Here is an 18,158-nt window from a genome sequence, read left to right on the forward strand (position 1 = left end):
CACTTCCCTCTGACATCGATAATGGTCTCTAATGCTTCACCTCTCTCGCCTCGTCATTCACTTCCCATAGAAATCCATCATACTCTACTACTGGGCAGTCTAACCCTCTCCCTCTTTCTCGCTCCCTCCATCCCTTATTTCAACTCATTTCACTTTCAGTTCTCAGTTTATCATTTAAATTCAAACATCTACTTTCCGCTATCATCCCTGCCAATCTCAGTCTCTCCCTCCGGCCCCCCCCCCCCTCTCTCAGTTGTTTCCATCTCACCCTGCTTAAGCCTCCCTGTCTTCCTAAGTCTCTCTACTTCTATGTCCTCATATGGATCTACTGAAGGTTTATCAGGTTCAAAGCTAGCTACCTGTACAGTACTGGGAGAAATGTTAATCCAGCCAATTACCTCAACACTTGCTGAGTCCTAAGGGTCTAGGTTCTAGTGTGGTGTGTCTTTAGGTAGGCTGCTATTGAAGGTGGCCGGGCCAGAGAACCAGGCCAAACACAGGAAGGAAGGAGTCCCTCTTAGATTCCTCCCTATTGGACGGTAGCTAAAGGAGCAGGGGACATTTTTGGCAGTCAGGAGCCATCTCCTAGGAGGGTGTCCATGGCAACAAGCAGAAAGTGCCTCAGCTTTTAGGGTGTTGGCGGCGGCGGTGGGGGGTAACCCCTTTCAAGGGCCCACTCCAAAAAGGGGCAAGACAGGTTTGGTTTGTCTGCGTCTTTCTCTCTCTTTCTTCCTTCTCTCCGTTCCTTTCTCTCTCTCTGATGTGGAAGCTGGCCCCCGAAAGGCCTCGGTCGCCCGGGGGGCTGGGAGATGAGAGAGGAAGCCAAGGGTTGTGAGAAAATGTTGGCGAGCAACGCGGGAGAATGTGATACAGAGGGCAGCCTAACATCACACAAAGTGGATGACGATTCGAGAGCCAGCAGAACCAGGAGTGCCACTTCAACTGATAGTATGATGGTTGCGTTGAGCCCCAATGGGTTCATATTTTACTGATGCCAACATGACACCTATTCCTCACACACTAATAATGACACTGACATCAGCCATGGAGTTACATTTTATTAGGACATTCTCAGAAGAGCAAAGAACAGGAATGATAAAACAGTGTTGTGGCCACCACTGTTGTGGCCTGTGAAAAACAACACAGTTTAGGTACAACAGCAACATAAATGCACACTGCATAATTTACTGTTCCTAGCTGCAGTCTACCAAGTGCTATATTTGGCAGGAGCCTAGAAGGGTACCAGGCTGCTCGCATGAATACACTGTGGGTGAGAGGGAGCCACCTTCTGGACAAGTAGAGAACTACAACAAAAAATACTGGTTTCCAAAATGTTATAAAGGGCAGCCTTGCCTACAGTTAATAAGATAAACCTTCAGCCGTATGTTAATTCGTAATTCCATACGACGATTTAGATAGTATTCAATAAGAAAAACAACAACAACTAAACAGACCTGAAGGTAAACAAACAATGCATTATATAACCATCTGCCATCCCTACCCATGCGCCTCGATCTCTCCTTCTCTCACAGTTCCTCGTCCGTTCCCCGGTATCAGTAATCCCCCCAATTCAAAGACCTCTCCACCTCCCTCCACCCTGTCACCCTCACCAGAGCACGCCTCTCTAAACCTCCCCTCAGTGTGAGTCCATGATGGACTGCAGCCAGGGCAGGTAGCGCGACACCCTCTGGTAAAGGTAGCCCTTAGCGCAGTGGCCCCCTGGTGGCCGGCTGACCAACCCGGTCAGGAAGAACACCTCCCTGTGGAGGGTGAGCAGGGCGCTGCCAGACCCCATCTTGCAGTCTGCCTGGACCCTGGGGGCGGTGCAGCCCATCTTGTTGGTGACCAGCTCCCCATGCCTCTCCACGCACACCGGCAGGGGCTCGTAAGCCAGCTGGTTGAACCTGAGCGGACCCTGGAACTCCGGGCCCTCCTTGGGCTCCTCCCAGCCGGTGACCACGGCGGGCAGCGTGCCGCTCATCAGGACGCTGTCGGCGAAGTCGCGCTCGGGCAGACAGGCGGCGACCACGGTCTTCTTGAAGACGATGCGGTCGCGGAGCTCCACCACGGCCAGGTCGTTGTCGGGGCGACCTTGGACGTAGCGAGGGTGGATGTGGGTCTCCTTCACGTATAGGGTCTGCTCGCCGTCTTCGTAGGCCACCCCACGCTTGCCTAGGAGGGGAGGAACGCACAGAGGTGCCAGGGGTTAGGACAGACTGACACACACAGGCACACACACTCAAACACGCGTCTTTGACGCACATACACAGGTCAGGGTTTCCCGCAGCACTTTGCAGCCAGGCGGCCGCCTGAGCAACGCACGCCTGCCGCCTTAGAACATTTACATGCATTTAGCAGACGCTTTTATTTCCAAAGCGACTTCCAAGAGAGAGCTTTACAAAAGGGCATAGGTCACTGATCTAAACAACGAGATAGCCCCAAACATTGCAAGCAGCCAAAACATGAAGCATCCATTGCGAAAAACCCAATAAGTGCCAAAGGGAAGAACCATAAGAGCATGCAGTTAAACAAGTTACAACTAAACAACATGAAGCTCAAAAAGTGCAAGAGTGTACCTGTGAACGAACAATCAACGGTCAAATATTTCACAGCGAGCACAAGAGTTTATTATGACTAACGCGTGAAAAGAAATGATAGCGATATCCGCCGTGTTACTCTGTCCTGTTTTCTCCCTTTCATTCCAAACCGTGACCAACGCCAGTCTCCCTTCTCTGCCGAAGTCATTAGTCCAGACATCCCAAGTCTCCCGGAAGGTCCGGGAGTCTCCCGCATTTCAAAAGCGGCTCCCTGACGCCCCCAAATGCTATCCAATCTCCCGGAAATCGGGGATTTTGTATTTCGAGCGAGCGAGAGACTGTGAAATGGTCATTTCTGTTAGAGATAGGTGCATATCGCGCGTCATGACAGCGTTTCGGGGAAGGGGGGGGGGGTACGTGCTGGTTGAGGGGTTACGTCATGCATCCGGATTGCGTCCCGGGGGGGGGGGGGGGTTGGGGGGGGGAAATGAATCTCTGCAGGTTGGGATGTCTGTTAGTCTATCGCACAAACTACCACCCCCTCCCCCGGTCTGACGGCAAACTCCACCCTACCACCTTAACTGACACAGGAAACCCAGCAGGTCAAGGACAAACTCACACACACACACACACACACCACGGCTTTAACTACTCACCCACTGCCACCTGGAAGGACTTGTTGTTGTACTTGCTGGCACAATAGGCAGTGGTCAGAACCAGGTTCTCCTTCAGGATCACCCCACTACAGAACCCACTGGACTCTGCACTCTTAAAGATGGCCTGCACACCCACACATACAGAGAAAATCCCATCAAAAATGTAGCAGTAGAAAAACCACGAATGTGTTGTGCCTCCAAACAGTAGTTTCTCTTCAGTGTTTTTGATCTGTAACTGCGTGTGTGTTAGGGAGAAAAGAACAAGGAGGATCCAGCGAAAAATGTTTTTCGGCGTGTGCGTGAGTATCTGTGAGTATGCTCTTGGTACATGACGTTACCTGCCAGGCACACTCCCCAGAACTGCAGCTGACTCCATTATAGTTGCCGCGTATGTTGGATCCTTGCCTGAGCTCCCAAAGGCTCAGACTAACCTTACCACAGGGGTATGACACTGAGGGAGAAAAGGGGGGGGAGAGAGAGAGAGAGAGAGAGAATGAGTGCGAGGGAGGGAGAGGTATGGATGGAAAGAGGAGAGAGACGGAGGGAAAGGAGAAAAGAGAAAGCACGAGAGCGGTACCTGCAGGAACACACTTATCCTTGTTCTTGTCGTCCAGCTTCCAGCCCCGGGCACAGGAGCACTCATAGGACACGTAGCCAGGCTTACAGAACTGGCTGCAGCCCTTGGTCTTATCCAGCACACACACAGTCATATCTGGGGATTACAGGCGTCGGAGTCAGAACTGCAAGCCTTCATCTGTCTAATAAAAGCCCAGGTCATCGCGGTGGAAGGGTTTCGTTAGCATCGATGTCCAGTTCCACGTTCCAGGTGTCGTTGTCGGGGTTACCTTTCTCACAGTGGGTCCCAGAGAAGCCACTCTTGCAGACGCAGTCGTAGCCCCCGACGCTGTCAGAGCACATGGCCCCATTCTTACAGGGCTTAGGAGCACATTGGTCCCCATCTGGGGACACATACCACACCACACACACACAGGTTTAATATAGAGCCTCAGACCATCAGATACACAACTGAGTCATCTCAACTCAGTCATCCTCTAACTAACTTTTACAGATGCACTATAGAAAGCATACTGACTGGTTGCATCACAGTGTGGTATGGGAGCTGCACAGACAGGGACAAGGTCCTACGTAGTGTGGTCCGTTCTGCTGAGTTCATCATTGACAGGAAGCTCCCAGCCCTACAGGACACCTACCACACACGATGCCTCAAGAAAGCTGGCAGGATTCTTGGAGACTGTTACCACACATCATTCGGTCTTTTTACCCTGTTGCCTTCTGGCAGGCGATATTGTAGCATTCGGTCTGGCACATGCAGACTGGACAACTGTTTTGTTTCCAAGGGCCACCAGGCTTCTGAATGGACATTGATATGGACACTGATACACGTCTCACTAGTTACTTCACACACGGTCACTTTCAGCTACTGGTTGCACTATCAGCAATATTGCACTATTGTACTTCACTTGTCTAGGTTAGTATAGGTTTATAAGGTTAGTATAGCTTATTGTGTGTATTATGTGTATTTAAAGGTTTAGTATACTGTATTGAATATGGTATATTATTGTATATTAGGAGGTTTACTATATTTTAGCTTATCATAGATGTAATCTATGTTCTGTGTACTTTTATGTTGTGTTATGCTAGGTTGCTTTGTGTTGTCTTGTCCTAAGAATTTCAGTGCCCAGTCTGACCCTGTGTGGTTCTGTGCATCTGACAAAAAAAAGACTTGAAACTTGAAACTGGGAAGTACGATGACAGAACTGGAAAGAAAATATATATGCACTCTACTCACCTATATAAACTGCCCAGAAGATATCCTGAAAGACAGAAGCAGTGTCAGTGATCATTTTGGTTTAGTGAGTGAGTGAGTGAGTGAGTGGGTAGGTGAGTGAAAGAGTGTGTGGGTGAGTGAGTGAGAAAGTGGGTGGGTGGGTGAGTGAGTGAGAGAGTGCAACTGGTAGGCTGACTGAGAGCGAATGTCACTTCTGTGGTGTTTGTGTGTTTTTTCTAGGGTGTTAGTCTTTGTGTGTGTGTGTTACAGTCATCTGTGTGTGTGTGTTCTCACCGTGCGATAGGAGTCCTGAAAGATCTCGCGTGCTTCCTCGTAGTTGCACACCTTCTGCAGACACTCGCGCTCCATGCTGGGGGGCAGGGTCTCACCAGTGGCACGCTTCGACCTGGAGATGACAGAGCTGGCCTCCTGCTTGTCCAGGAACACTGGTGAGAGAGAGGGGGGAGAGAGAGAGGGGGGAGAGAGAGAGAGGGAGAGAGAGAGAGGGGAAAGAAGGGGGGGAGAGAGAGAGAGAGAGGGAGAGAAGGGGGAGAGAGAGAGGGGAGAGAAGGCGGGAGAGAGAGAGAGAGAGAGAGAGAGAGAGAGAGAGAGAGGGGAGAGAGAGAGAGAGAGAGAGAGAGGGGGGGGGGAGAGAGAGAGAGAGAGAGAGAGAGAGAGAGAGAGAGAGAGAGAGAGAGAGAGGGAGAGGGGAAAGAGAGAGAAGGGGGGAGAGAGAAAGGGGGAGAGGGGGATAGAGTCAAAAGTTTGGAGAGGGGTGGGGAGGGAGGGAGACAAAGAGGAGAGAGAAGAAAGGGAGAAGGGAATCAACTGAGAGTAAACTGTTTAAGCACTAGGAAAGTACTTCACTAGTTTGTGGCTCCAAATCAAATAGACCCGCTATGAGATCATGTCGTAATTGCTCATTATTCATAGTTGGTTATGTTGATTTTGTGAATACTTCCTATAACTCATTAACATAGCCCCGTGTGGAGAAAGAACAGAGAAAAACAGAGCTAACAGAAGTAAGCAAACTTCACACATCACCGTTGACCCCCATCCCCTCCCTTCCAAAATAGATCCAAGCATTTATTTTGTAAAAATTGCTCCTCTGCCCATTTATCTTTGTCCCTCTTCATATCTGTTTTTCTTTGTGCTCTTTTCATTCTTTGGCTCTCATCAAAACAACGCAACTGGATATGTTCCTCCCCACTCCTCCAACCACACAAACTGATCTCGGTTCATTCGACCCTCCAGCTCTTCTAGGCGTTGGGATTTCTCTGCCTCTGTCCCAACAAGCAGCCCCATCCATCCAGCCAGACCTTACCTGTCTTGGTGTGCTGACTAGCAGCTGCCAGGCCCAGCAGCAGGCAGAGCTGGGTGGTGTAGGTGGCCTGGGAGACCATGATGGCACGGGAGTGTTGTCTGTTTCTCCCACACACTGGACTGATACTGACAGCTCAACTCCACCAGGGATCAAAGTTTCCACCTGAAAAGAATAGTTTGAAAGAGGGAGGCGTCAATCTCCTTACCATCCTCATGTTATGAAGCCTTGGCAAGGAAGGAAGCCTAATTGCCCTCGTCTTCTCAGGACGGGCCCAAGGGTCATGTGAGTTGGTACTAAGAGCATCCCTGAAAGCTTGAAGTGCTATAGGCGTACTTATTTCCAGTGACGATGCACTTTTCTAGGCTATGTAGGCTACAGTGCTGCCATCAAGTGGCAGACCAAACAACTTCTCCAGAAATTTGCATTTGTAAACAACAATGAACGACGTTGAACAACTAAATCGACTTAATTGTACCAGTCATTCAACAAACAACGCATAGCCTGAATACAAATAAATAGATCAGGAACACACTGACTGACACAATTATAGGCCTATCTTGCATCGTCCTTTCTTCTACTCATCCAATATGATGCTTTCAACCGCAGGCCTGCCTCATTTTGCTCGGTCTAACAAATACTAAATTTAACAAACAGCAGTATTAAAGCAGTACAATAGGGATTTGAAGGCTGCTTGTTTATGTCAATCACGTTGATTAGTAGTTTATATTATATACTGCGTATTGTAATATACGAGCTAGGCTTTCCAAAATCATCATCATGGGAGATGAGTTGCAGGGCGCGGCGGGTTAAAAAGCTTTGCTCAGTACAAAATTGACGGTACTTACTGTAGTTTAACAGGCGCCAAGGCGGTAGAAAACAGTAGTATGAAGCCAGATAGGTCAGTTCTGATACGCAGCTCAAAGTGCCAGCATCAGCGCCGGACGTCAAATTGTCAAATTTAAGTCTGCATCACATGCATTTGCTGCTTTGTAAGCCCGCACTGTATTATCCCACTTCAACCACGAGAGTGCGCTTTCGGACAGTTCATTGGATCAAACATCTGGCTTTACGTAGTATTGCAGTGTTGGAGTAGGCACATTTTATAACATTCAAAACGTTTGTGTGCTTTTGTGACCGGGCTTGTTTTGTACAGTTGATACGGTTTAACAAAGTTGGCAAGGGCCTTATCTTCCCTCCAGGCATTTATAGTAAGAATTCTGAGAGTTAATAGACTTTCACAGGTCAGCCTATAGGCCTACTGGCAGGGGCGCCGCCAAGAATTTTGAGCCCCATGAAAAAAAATCATAATTTCATTGATCATGCTTTGCCTTTGGCAAGGGCACAACCTTTGTTCTCTGACATATAGGCCTATAGTTATTATTATTTGTTTATTTTCCCACCCCTAAAACTCAGTCAATATTTGAACTACATGGACAACCTAGGTGTCAAAAGTTTCGTCTTGGTAGCGATTGAGTTGCTTGTATTGGGATTTACGTTCCGTTGCATGGTTTAAGTAGACATTAAGTTCTTGTGGCGAAAAGTGAAGCTAACAGTGGCTAACTTGCTAGCCACAGTCACTGACGCCACTAACGTCACTAATGTCACGAAAACTCGCGTGACTATCTCTAGCAGAACATTAGTTTAGCCCAGAGATTGTTTAAGGAGAGCCTGCCCACTCCCTATTAAGCCCCATTGTACCTTATTTTGTTGCAGTTCCACCAGAGTTCCACTGGGAGTGATCGTGGTCGAGTGCAAAATGAATGGGAGTCTATGAAACTAAACGGCTGCATTTGTCTCTTTCACCTGATTGTCGTTGAGAAATCTAAGATTTGATTTTAGTTTTTGCATGTTCAACATGGATTACAGTTTGAAAGTTGAATGAACGAGTACTTGTGTACTTTCGATTTCTTACAGGGTAAGTCGTTGTTGCCTATAACACGCTAGCATTCTGCTAACAAATGCTAATTGGTTAGTAAAGGACTGACTACGACCAGAGATCCCGCTTAATGGCATCCGAAGCAGAACCAGAATATCAGAGCATTAGCAACATTAGCAAAAACATTAGCAAACCAAAACTCTTTCTAATATGTGTATTGACAGGGAGAGCCTCCCCTGACACCTGTGTTGTCGATACCCGGAGAGAAAAGTGGCAGTAACCAGAGCTTTTCGTCAAGCAGTATCTCGGGCCGTACAATGTGAATGACGTCAATGACATTTTAAAAGGCTGTTTAGAACAGAAAGGCGACTTTAAAAAAATCTATCCCCCAGCGGTGTGTATTTCATTCCATTGTATTCCATTCATTCTGCACTCGAACGTTAGCGCCCTCATATGGAACTACAGTTGAACTGCAACCAGTTAAAAACCCGGAAGTTTCTTGAGAGTGGCAGTTCTTCCCATAGACATAACAAATTCAACCCAAGCGCTCTTTGGTGACGTGGTTGATTACGTTACTGTTGATCATCTGTCCATCATCGTATAAAGCCCGTCCTGACAATTTCATTGGTCCAAACAGCTCCTGTTCGGGTATAGTTTTTCCGGGGCTAAATTGGGCTGGCAGCCCGGCTGGTCTGGGGTAGCTCGGTTGGGGAAAAACTATGTTCGAACAGGAGCAATGAAATTGTCAGGACGGGCTTTATACGATGATGGACAGATGATCAACAGTAACGTAATCAGCCATGTCACCAAAGAGCGCTTGGGTTGAATTCATTTTCAACAAACAACATATTACGTTGCTCTGATTGGTTGTAGGTCTATCCAATTGAGCGAAGAGGCATTTGTTTTACGAGTTCGGTTGAAACACGCCCCATAGTCACAGCCCAGCGGAGAGTTATCAGACTCATATTCTGAATTATGAGTATGACAACGTCAGGCTAATCTGAGATAGCTATATGCCCGGTAACGTTTTTGTAAGAATAAGCTTCAAAAGGGGTTCTTTCTTAATGAATGAATGCAATATGAGTAGGCTAAATGCCTGAAAATATCACAAGAAGGGAAAAACTTAAAATTATGTTTAAATCATAGAGATTAGGTCCAGTTTTACACTGGTCAGCCAAATGTATTTGTTTTGATTCAACTATGAGGCTGCTCCCTCTTGCAGGGGAAATGAGAAGACAACTATTTCATTGTAGTCTTCACTCTTGGTATTTTGAGTTGTAAGCAGAAAAAATTATGCTTTTAAATCAATGTTATCTTTATAAATAAAAAATAGGCTATGCATTTTTTATATAAAATATAGCCTACAGAAATATCAGTTGTAAAAATGTCATTAAAAAACGGACCCCTGTGCAACCGACGCAAGCAAGCACACCCTACAATTTCCCCAGACATTGTACCCTCTCTTGTTTCTATTAGTTTTTCAATGTTTTGGGGGCCCTGTCACTCAAGACAGGAGCCCCTATACGGCGCCCCTGCCTATTGGACGCCCCATGTGCATATTAGATTATAGATGTTTTACCACTGTTACAGTGAAACCACTTCAGCCTCCTACAATCTGCCTCAAATCCCAAACCCTGCATTTCCCATTTCTGTTCCACCCATGTCACAAACGTGACGTTTTCAGCACTTCTGTCCACTCAGCCAATGATAATTCCATTAGTCTCCGATGTGTGATCGGAATCAGAAAAGCCATCTCTCTCCCTGATCTCAGGCGACAGGCGAGATGGAAACCAGTCAACTCGGATCAATACGAGGAGTGAATGTAAACAGACAGAGACAACAAAAACAAGATGGGTGCTCTACAGCGCTTGTCTGTTAACAGGCCGTCGGCAAGGGAGAGGGGATTAGAGAACAAACTGTTGAGACCTAGGGGGTGAGAGAGATAAAGAGACAGAGAGAGAGAGAGAGAGAGTGAGAGAGAGAGAGAGAATGAGTGAGAGAGAGAGAGAGAGAGAGAGAGGGGGGGGATAGATTGAAGAGCGACAGACAGACTTTATAGACGAGAGGGATTGAGCCAAGCTACCCCATCTTCTTTGCCACCACAAAAAGGAATCTCCAGGGCACAGAAACAGCTACTCAAACATGCCAATAACTGCCAATGAGCCCTCTTTCCGCCCAACTGGTTATAATAACAAGATATCCATAATATCATGTCTCTATCACACTGAGGAAACCCATGCACATGAGTATCAGCGTGCAAAAGGGAACTAACCTCTGCGGAACCACGAGCCGCTGTTCAACCCCAAATACATCATTCATACCGTTGGAGTGATACCATCTTGTAAATGATCCCTCGCTAACTTCATTGCAGGGGCTTGAGTGCGAGGGGCAATGTTGCTAGCCTACAGGGGATAAGACTCAGCTGTGGCAGTGTTAAGTGTTTCTCCGTTTCCCTGGTCCAATAACCGGGATATTGGAAAGCCCTGGTTCCACAGCTGCTCCCAGACTGGGCTGGATGCTGGTCACTGGAGAGAGACTCACCTCGTGTGGGAGAAGGGGAGCTGCCCCGGCCTGCTGGTGCCATGCCAGATGTAAATGATCCAAATATCCGGAGGGGCGGCGCTAAGGGAAATCTCCCCCCATATTCGGATCATTTACACATCTAGCATGGCACCAGCAGGAGATTTCCCTTAGCCCTCGCCCCCTTCCCCCATTTCTCACTGCTAATGTACTGGGCTGAGGTGACGAACGTGTGTGTGCACATGTACAGCACATGTGTACAGTCCGTGTGTATTTAGGGACACGTGTCCATGTGCCAGCGTGTTTTTTTTTCCTTCCACAGTGTTTGTGTGTGTGTCTGTGGGTTGTGTGTGAGTGTGAAGGAAGGGCCAGTGACTCGGGAAAATGGACATAGAGGGAAATGGTGTGTGTGTCCTCAAATGATCCATACCCCTGTCTGGGTTATGTTTTATTCAACCATCATCTTCATTACCTCTCTCTCTCTTTCCCTCTCTTACTTATTCCACCTTTTGTTCCCGCTCTACGTCCCTGCCCCCATCCCCATCTCTCTCTTTCCCTCTTTCCCTCTCTCTTCTTCTCGCCCCTCTTTTTGTTTTGTTTTTAAACACAATCTTGCGAAGAAGAAGGGAGAGAAAAGGGAGATCACACATGTGATACAGTCACCTGGCATTCACCACATTCAAACGCTGATTTAGCAAGCATGTTAAACAAATACACCTGCCTCTACCCAGAGCCTCCATAATTAATGCTAACCTGTTGCTCACAGGCTGTATGACTCATTGGAGGCCAGGGGGAGGAGACCCCATGTCTACGAGCATCTTTCTCCAGCTCTCTCCATCTCTCTCCAACCCTTTCTCCACACCTCCGTCTCCCTCCAACCCTGTCTGCGTTTCTCTCCACCTCTTTCCATCTCTTTCCACCTCTCCACCTTCCCCCATATTCCTTTTTTCTTCCGTCTCTTTGTATTCGTCAGACACATACTTGTTTCCAGTTACTCTGTTGCACTGTTCTTCCAACCTTTGTAGAATGCTGTAAAATAGTCAATACTGTGGATATTTACACCCGAGAGTGCACGTGTGATTGCTTTTGCACAAATGTGTGTGTATGGGCTGGCGTACTTTTGTGTGCGTGCTTGTGCGATTGCCTTTGTGCGAACGTGTTAGTGTGCAGTCCCCTGATGACGTGGGTAATGATGATGTAATGTGTTTGTTAATGACACTTGTACTGTGAAAACGGATGTCATCGTGACCATTGGAGACTGTGTTGATCCACTCAGCACAGGGGGCCCATATTCTCTCCCCCACACACACACGTACACACACGTACACACACACACAAACACACACAGCTCCTAATGACCAGTCAGCTGACATTTCCAGCAAGCATGATTGGTCGTTAATCCATTAAGGATACAGAAAACACAAGCTGTGTGTTTTGCTTAAAGTTTATTTACAATATTCAGGTACAGCTTGACTCAGTCATACTGTAGACTGAAAGCGTTCGTAAGTTCCAAAACAACAGCATGTGTGTTATTGTACTATAATAACCTGCTAGTGAAATATTAGGAACAGGTTTTACATTTTACGTGAAATATTATTCGTTTAGCCGACGCCTTCATCCAAAGCGACAAACAAATTGTCCATATACTAAGTACCTAAACTAAAGAACCAGAAGTGAACAGTTCTAACAGCATTTCAGTGGTTAGTGCCAAAGAATGGTTTGTATTTTACCAGACGCAGTGCAACAATACAATCTAAACAGCATCATTACATAATTCAGATAGTAAGGCACTGCAACCATGACAACATTGCATCTCAAAGGCAAACCCTAAAACATGTCTCGGGTGCAGTCTGTTTAAAAGACAAGGGCTATACAGTAGGATCTCAAATAGGTCAAGTGAGAATGTCATTAGACCAGGCTCAGTTTTAAGAGGTTGTCAGACCTCGTCAGGAGGGCGGCACTGACTGAGAGGTGTGTAGCTGAACTACACAGGTTGTGTGTGTGTGTTTGTGACCCCGGGGGTCTTCACCATTTCTTCCAAGCTGCTTGAAGAATGGCCTTCCTCTCCTCCATTTCTCCCCTCCATCAATACCCGTCAGACGGCCATGTTTTATTCAAGGTTTAATTGCAACGACCCTCTCTACCTCTACACATTCATTTTTCCCATGATGGGGAATAGGATTACGAGGCACGTGATCTTTCCTACTGCTCCCTCCCTCCCTCCCTCCCTCCCTCCCTCCCTCCCTCCCTCCCTCCCTCCCTCCCTCCCTCCCTCCCTCCCTCCCTCCCTCCCTCCCTCCCTCCCTCCCTCCCTCCCTCCCTCCCTCCCTCCCTCCCTCCCTCCCTCCCTCCCTCCCTCCCTCCCTCCCTCTCTTTCCTAGACCCAGCTGCTGATTTCACAAGCATGTTAAACAAACAAGTCAGCCATTCCACACAGCATTCATAATTAACAATAACCTGTCGTTCGCGGCTACTCGGATGAACCCAAGACATGGGAGGAAGCACTCCTTGAGCTCTCCTCCTACTTTTCCTCCTCCATCCCTTCTTCCTCCTCTATTCCTACTTTTCCTTTCCAATACTGTCTCTCCCACCTATCTCTTTGTCTCCGTCTTTCTTTTTCTCCCTCTCTCCACTCCCTGCCCCCTTCCCCACCCATCTGTTTGGTATAGGAATAGAGCATCGTGTTCAGCAATCACAGGAGACTCTCAGCCTAGATCCATTTGATCAGAACCAGGCCACTGTCCGGTCTCCCTCTGGCACTGAAGCCCACTCATATGCGGAGCCACGCTCCACAGAACAGGTTCAATAGAGTATCTTACCTCAGAGCTGGTCTCCCCTTTACAGTACTCCCATCGATCGGAATTTGTTTTAAATAACTGGCTTACAGTAGCTGGTTGTGGAAGAAAGGCATTGGTGTATCCAATACACGGGTCTCCAGCCTGTGGTCAGTGTGTGTTATAAGGAAGGAATCATATACTGTACTTTGACCTTGTACTTTTCAGTCAATATGCTGCGATTTCCCAAAACAGTCCCAGAGAGGTCTGCGTGGGTAGAAACAGAATGTCTGTTCAGGAGATCAGAACATGTCCCGTAGCTACCAGACACAGGCTGTCCTTCTTCAACCGAGAACATAAAAGAGAAGAATAGAAGACTGAGCGCCCCCCCCCCCCCCCCCCCCCGCAACACACGGACACGAACACACCTGCTGTCACACAGACACTGTCCGTGCTAGCAGACACACTTAGCTCCAGTTTGCATCCACCTGCTCCCAACGTCTTTCAACACCCTTCCAACGCCGTCTTAAAACCACGCTCACACACACACACACATGCTGACACACACACACACGCATCATCTCATTTCAGATTCAAATGCATGTTCATATATACATTGACTTGTCTACTTGCAGAGGCGTTGAGACACATTCTATTTGACGTGGAGACACACACACGCACAGATGCATTTGTTGACTTCAATTTATACAGTACATGTGTGTGTGGACACACGCACGCAGACTTTGTGCTGATGGTGTCTCCTCAATCCCTCTGGCACTCCACCCGTCACCTCTTTCGACCCTCAATTTCACCTCTTTATGTCCACTGTCCTCACTCAGAACAAATGCACGCTTCCATCTCTCCCTCCTTCCCCCCTCCTTCAATCCTCCTTCCTCACTCATCCCACCGCAGCTTTTTCGTTCTCTCTCACTCATTTGTTACACACACGCACAGCCGCACACTTCGTCTCTCTCACACATCCCGTCTGCCCTTGTTCTTCCCTACCTTTCTGTCTCCCCTCCCTTCTCATGGTTTCTCCCCTCCCTTTCACTCCCTCTTTCTCTCCCCATCCCTAACTCCCCCACCACTCTCTCACCACATCTACCTCTGCTCGCTCTCATTCTCCCTCGCTTTCACACACACACACACACACACACACAGCATCCTCCCTTCACACTCTTCCCCTCGCTCTCTCCTCTGCTCCGTCACCCACTAACACATATCACCTCTCCAATCTCCACCGTCTGGCACAGTCTCTCCCACTCTCTCTCTCTCTCTCCCGCTCTTCTCCTTCCCCTTCTCTCTCCTCTCTCGCATACTGCCACTTGCTCTCCCGCACGCACACTCGCATGCCTAGTGGCACCCCAGGACAGAGCACCCTCCTCTCCCAGTCCAGCAGCTAGGCGGTGCGTGCGTGTGTCGGGTCTGGGGGTGCCCGACGTGGAGCCGAGGAAAAGGACGAGACCATGGAGCACAGCCACATCTTCACCTCCGCGTCTGGCAACGAGAGTGTCTGGAGCCCGGGGCTGTCGCCCCCAGACTCCCCCCAGGGATGCCCCCTCGGACCGCTGCCCGTCATCTACTACAGCGCACTTCTCTGTCTCGGCCTGCCCGGTAAGGAGGACAGCTGTTTGGTGTGTTTGTGTGTGTGTGTGTGCATGACTTATGCGTTTTGGTGTTTTATTCAATGTCCTGCATGTTGACCCGGAATGTGTGTTGTCAGTGACGCGCGTGTACGTTCCTGTACTGTGTGTGGGGGACGGCTTCTCGAGTGTCATTTGTTGCAAAAAGACAGAAGGCTACTGTTCACCGCCCGCTGACCTTGTGGCAGTGGCTGTGCGTCTACGGAGTTTCAATGTCTGATGCGTCTTGCAACATCAACCCCCTCAATGTCAGCTGGTTTTTGGATTCTCGAAATCGCACAGCCCAGTTGCAACTTAAACAGTGCGTCACAACCATACCCAGCACATTGCAAAGACTTGACATAGGCAAAACTACGTTTGGCTTGTCCAGACACTCGGACTAGAACCCGATCCGTCATGTTCTATAGACTTGACCTCCAGGACAGCTGTGTATGAGAAAGCCCTCTGACTGCTGAATAAATGATGCCACCCTGCGGAGCCTTGCTCTGTGACTGATCTGCCAGCATTGGCCTCCTGGCAGGTCCATTTACCGGTGTGGTTGGGTCCTGCTGGGTGATCTATGGACCAGGTACCAGTCTGGTACTAGAGAGAGAAAAAAGAGAGGCAGAATATGTAAAAAAAAAAAAAAAAATTAAGATGTAAAAACTGAAATGTGAGCTTGGACAGGATCAAAAATGAAATGAATGAGGCAACCCTGAGAGGAAGGGGTAATTGAAAGAGAGAGAGGAATGGAGAAAGAGAGGCTCGGAGAGAGACTAGAGGTCATAGGGAATAGTGCTGATGTGTTATCTCAGATTAGACCTCTGATGGTGCTGTGCCTATGGGCTCTAAGAACTGGACTTACCGTCAGGGCGTCGGACTCTGACTAAAGCTTGTCTCCTTTCATCCTGAGCGGATGACAGTCGAAAAGAACGTTATTTCACACTTGTGCTGTTATCTCTCCTTTCCTCATCGCACATTTCTCCTTTTGCATCGGAAATTGCTTTTAGACCCAACACATTGAAGTGAAGCGACAAGTGTAGCCTGAATATTTGTGTTTATTTGATGATAAAAGTGGGTTTTCTTCATAGCCGTGCCCTAGTTTCCAGTATTACCAATTGGGGAGTAAGATGTTTCTAAGTCAAGAGAAACCTGCAGTGCTTGGAGTTGGCAATGTTTGGCACGCCAGCATTGCAGTAGTCTGACTCTTAGAAAGAGGTAGTGTGTTTTTTCCCCCAGTGATCTGTTCGAGTCCAATTATTTCTCCTAGGTGGTAAATCCATAGCCGACCAAAATCAATGTTCTTCAAACCTCTTAAAAAAAACATTTCAGAGGAAAATAGTTTTACTGCTTGATTATGTTGTGGATGTTTGAACAGATTCCATCTGTTCCAGTGACTAGATTGATGTGTTTAAGGAGTTTATTTTTGGTGAACAGCTCGTCGTAGTTTCAGCAGGCTAACTCTGTTTTTTCAGTGTTTGAAATCATACTGGTACACAATCAGACTTCCCAGCTAACCCAGACAGAGACAGAGCCTTGATGGAACTGTAATGCGACATAGGCAAGATCTATGTGACCTACAAACCTATATTGACTGTATTTACTATGACATGGGGCCGCCAATGGTTACGTTGTAATCATGTTTCTCCACGCAGTATGGTTCAGTAACCTCAATATGGTGAAAGATACTGTGAAAAGGCTGTGAAACAGATGCTGATTCAGATAAATTGATTTCCTGGTGGAGAGAGAGAGTGAACGTGAAAGGAACGGAAAGCCGAACGTTAGAAAAGACATGGAAAAAGATGAAAGAGAAGAGAAAGTCATTTTGATGGTAAAATGAGGGATGAGTGGGAGGGGGGAGATTTGAACGAGAGGATGAGAAGGACACTGAGGTGAAGAGGAAACAGGAGAGAGAACAGAAGTATGTACAATATGTGTGAGAGAGAGAGAGACAGAGAGAGCGAGAGACAGAAACAGGGAGAGCGAGAGATAGAGACATAGAGGAATAAAGAGAGAGACAGAGGAATAAAGAGAGAGAGAGACAGAGAGGGAGACAGAGAGAGGAAGAGAGAGAAAAGAGAGAGAGGGATTAATAATGGGAGAGTCAGTGATGTGGCACCCCAGAGCCCTGAGTGGGGGCAGTAGACGCCAAGGCTGAGACGAATTGCCACCTTTTTAATTAATCGCTCACCCGCTCTCAACGTCCTTTTCCTCTCTCCCTCACGCTTTCTCACTTTCACGCTTTTACGCTTTCCCTTTCTCTCTCTCTCCTTCTCTCTCTCTCCTTCACATGCACACATAGAGCACACAGACACACATGCACTGTTAGTCACAGCAAACAGTGCTTTGGAGGGGCAGTCTGAAACCCCTACAGCAGTGTTAGCGGCACATTCTTGGCGGAAGATCCTTAACTAATCGGGGTCTAATCCACTGTGTGATATCAGCAGGACTTACACTCGTACATACACACATGCCCTGCAAGTAATGAGTCAGGGTTTAGTATAACACCTACACACGATACGACTAAGTGCTTTTACATGGGAAAATGAATAATGATGTTTTCAAAAGCAGAAGGTGATGCCCTCTTAATGTGTAGCCGAGAATCAAAATGCTGTGTCACAAGTAGAGGCTTTGTGTACATTCAGGGACAGTCATCAGCACACTCCTCCAGCCTGTCTCTAGCTCTCTCTCCCTCTCCCTAACCCTCTCCCTCTCTCTCTCTATCTCTCGCTCTCTCTCTTTCTCCCCCTCTCCTCCACCTCCATCACCTGTGATCAATTAAAATCTTGGCGTCGACACTGTAGTGTCTGTCTGTGTGTGAGTTGTGGGTATGGGTCTCGGTGTGTACGTGCGTGTGTGTGTGTGTGTGTGGGCGAGCCTAATCAGCAGTGTGTTCAGGCTGCACGTACCATTGGGTAAGTGTCACCCATACCTGTGAGAAGGTCAGAGACTGGGAAGCTGGATAGCAAGCTGTACTTTACCCCCCTCCCCCCCTACCACATACACACATACACACACACACACACACACACAGTAGGCCAGGTGTCAGGGACCGTTTAA

General features: G+C 47.9%; 1 protein-coding gene across 2 annotated transcripts; it reads right to left on the reverse strand.

The window, feature by feature from the left end:
* Window positions 1-1,043: 1,043 nt before the first annotated feature.
* On the reverse strand, window positions 1,044-13,665 carry proza (protein Z, vitamin K-dependent plasma glycoprotein a). 2 transcript variants are annotated; one of them, XM_084678941.1, is made up of 9 exons: window positions 13,522-13,665; window positions 6,307-6,468; window positions 5,277-5,428; window positions 5,004-5,028; window positions 4,039-4,152; window positions 3,771-3,905; window positions 3,532-3,644; window positions 3,194-3,317; window positions 1,044-2,172 (listed from the first exon to the last, which is right to left on the reverse strand). In XM_084678941.1, exons 2-9 carry the CDS (start codon window positions 6,383-6,385, stop codon window positions 1,637-1,639), a joined length of 1,278 nt encoding a protein of 425 aa, XP_084535067.1. In that variant the 5' UTR covers window positions 6,386-6,468; window positions 13,522-13,665; the 3' UTR covers window positions 1,044-1,636. The 2 variants fall into 2 exon arrangements, with proteins under 2 accessions (XP_084535067.1, XP_084535066.1); XM_084678940.1 differs by lacking the exon at window positions 13,522-13,665 and adding an exon at window positions 7,152-7,314.
* Window positions 13,666-18,158: the final 4,493 nt, after the last annotated feature.

This window comes from Hypomesus nipponensis, chromosome 17 (genome assembly GCF_054491055.1).
Source record: "Hypomesus nipponensis isolate SF chromosome 17, ASM5449105v1, whole genome shotgun sequence".
Lineage (NCBI taxonomy): Eukaryota > Metazoa > Chordata > Actinopteri > Osmeriformes > Osmeridae > Hypomesus > Hypomesus nipponensis.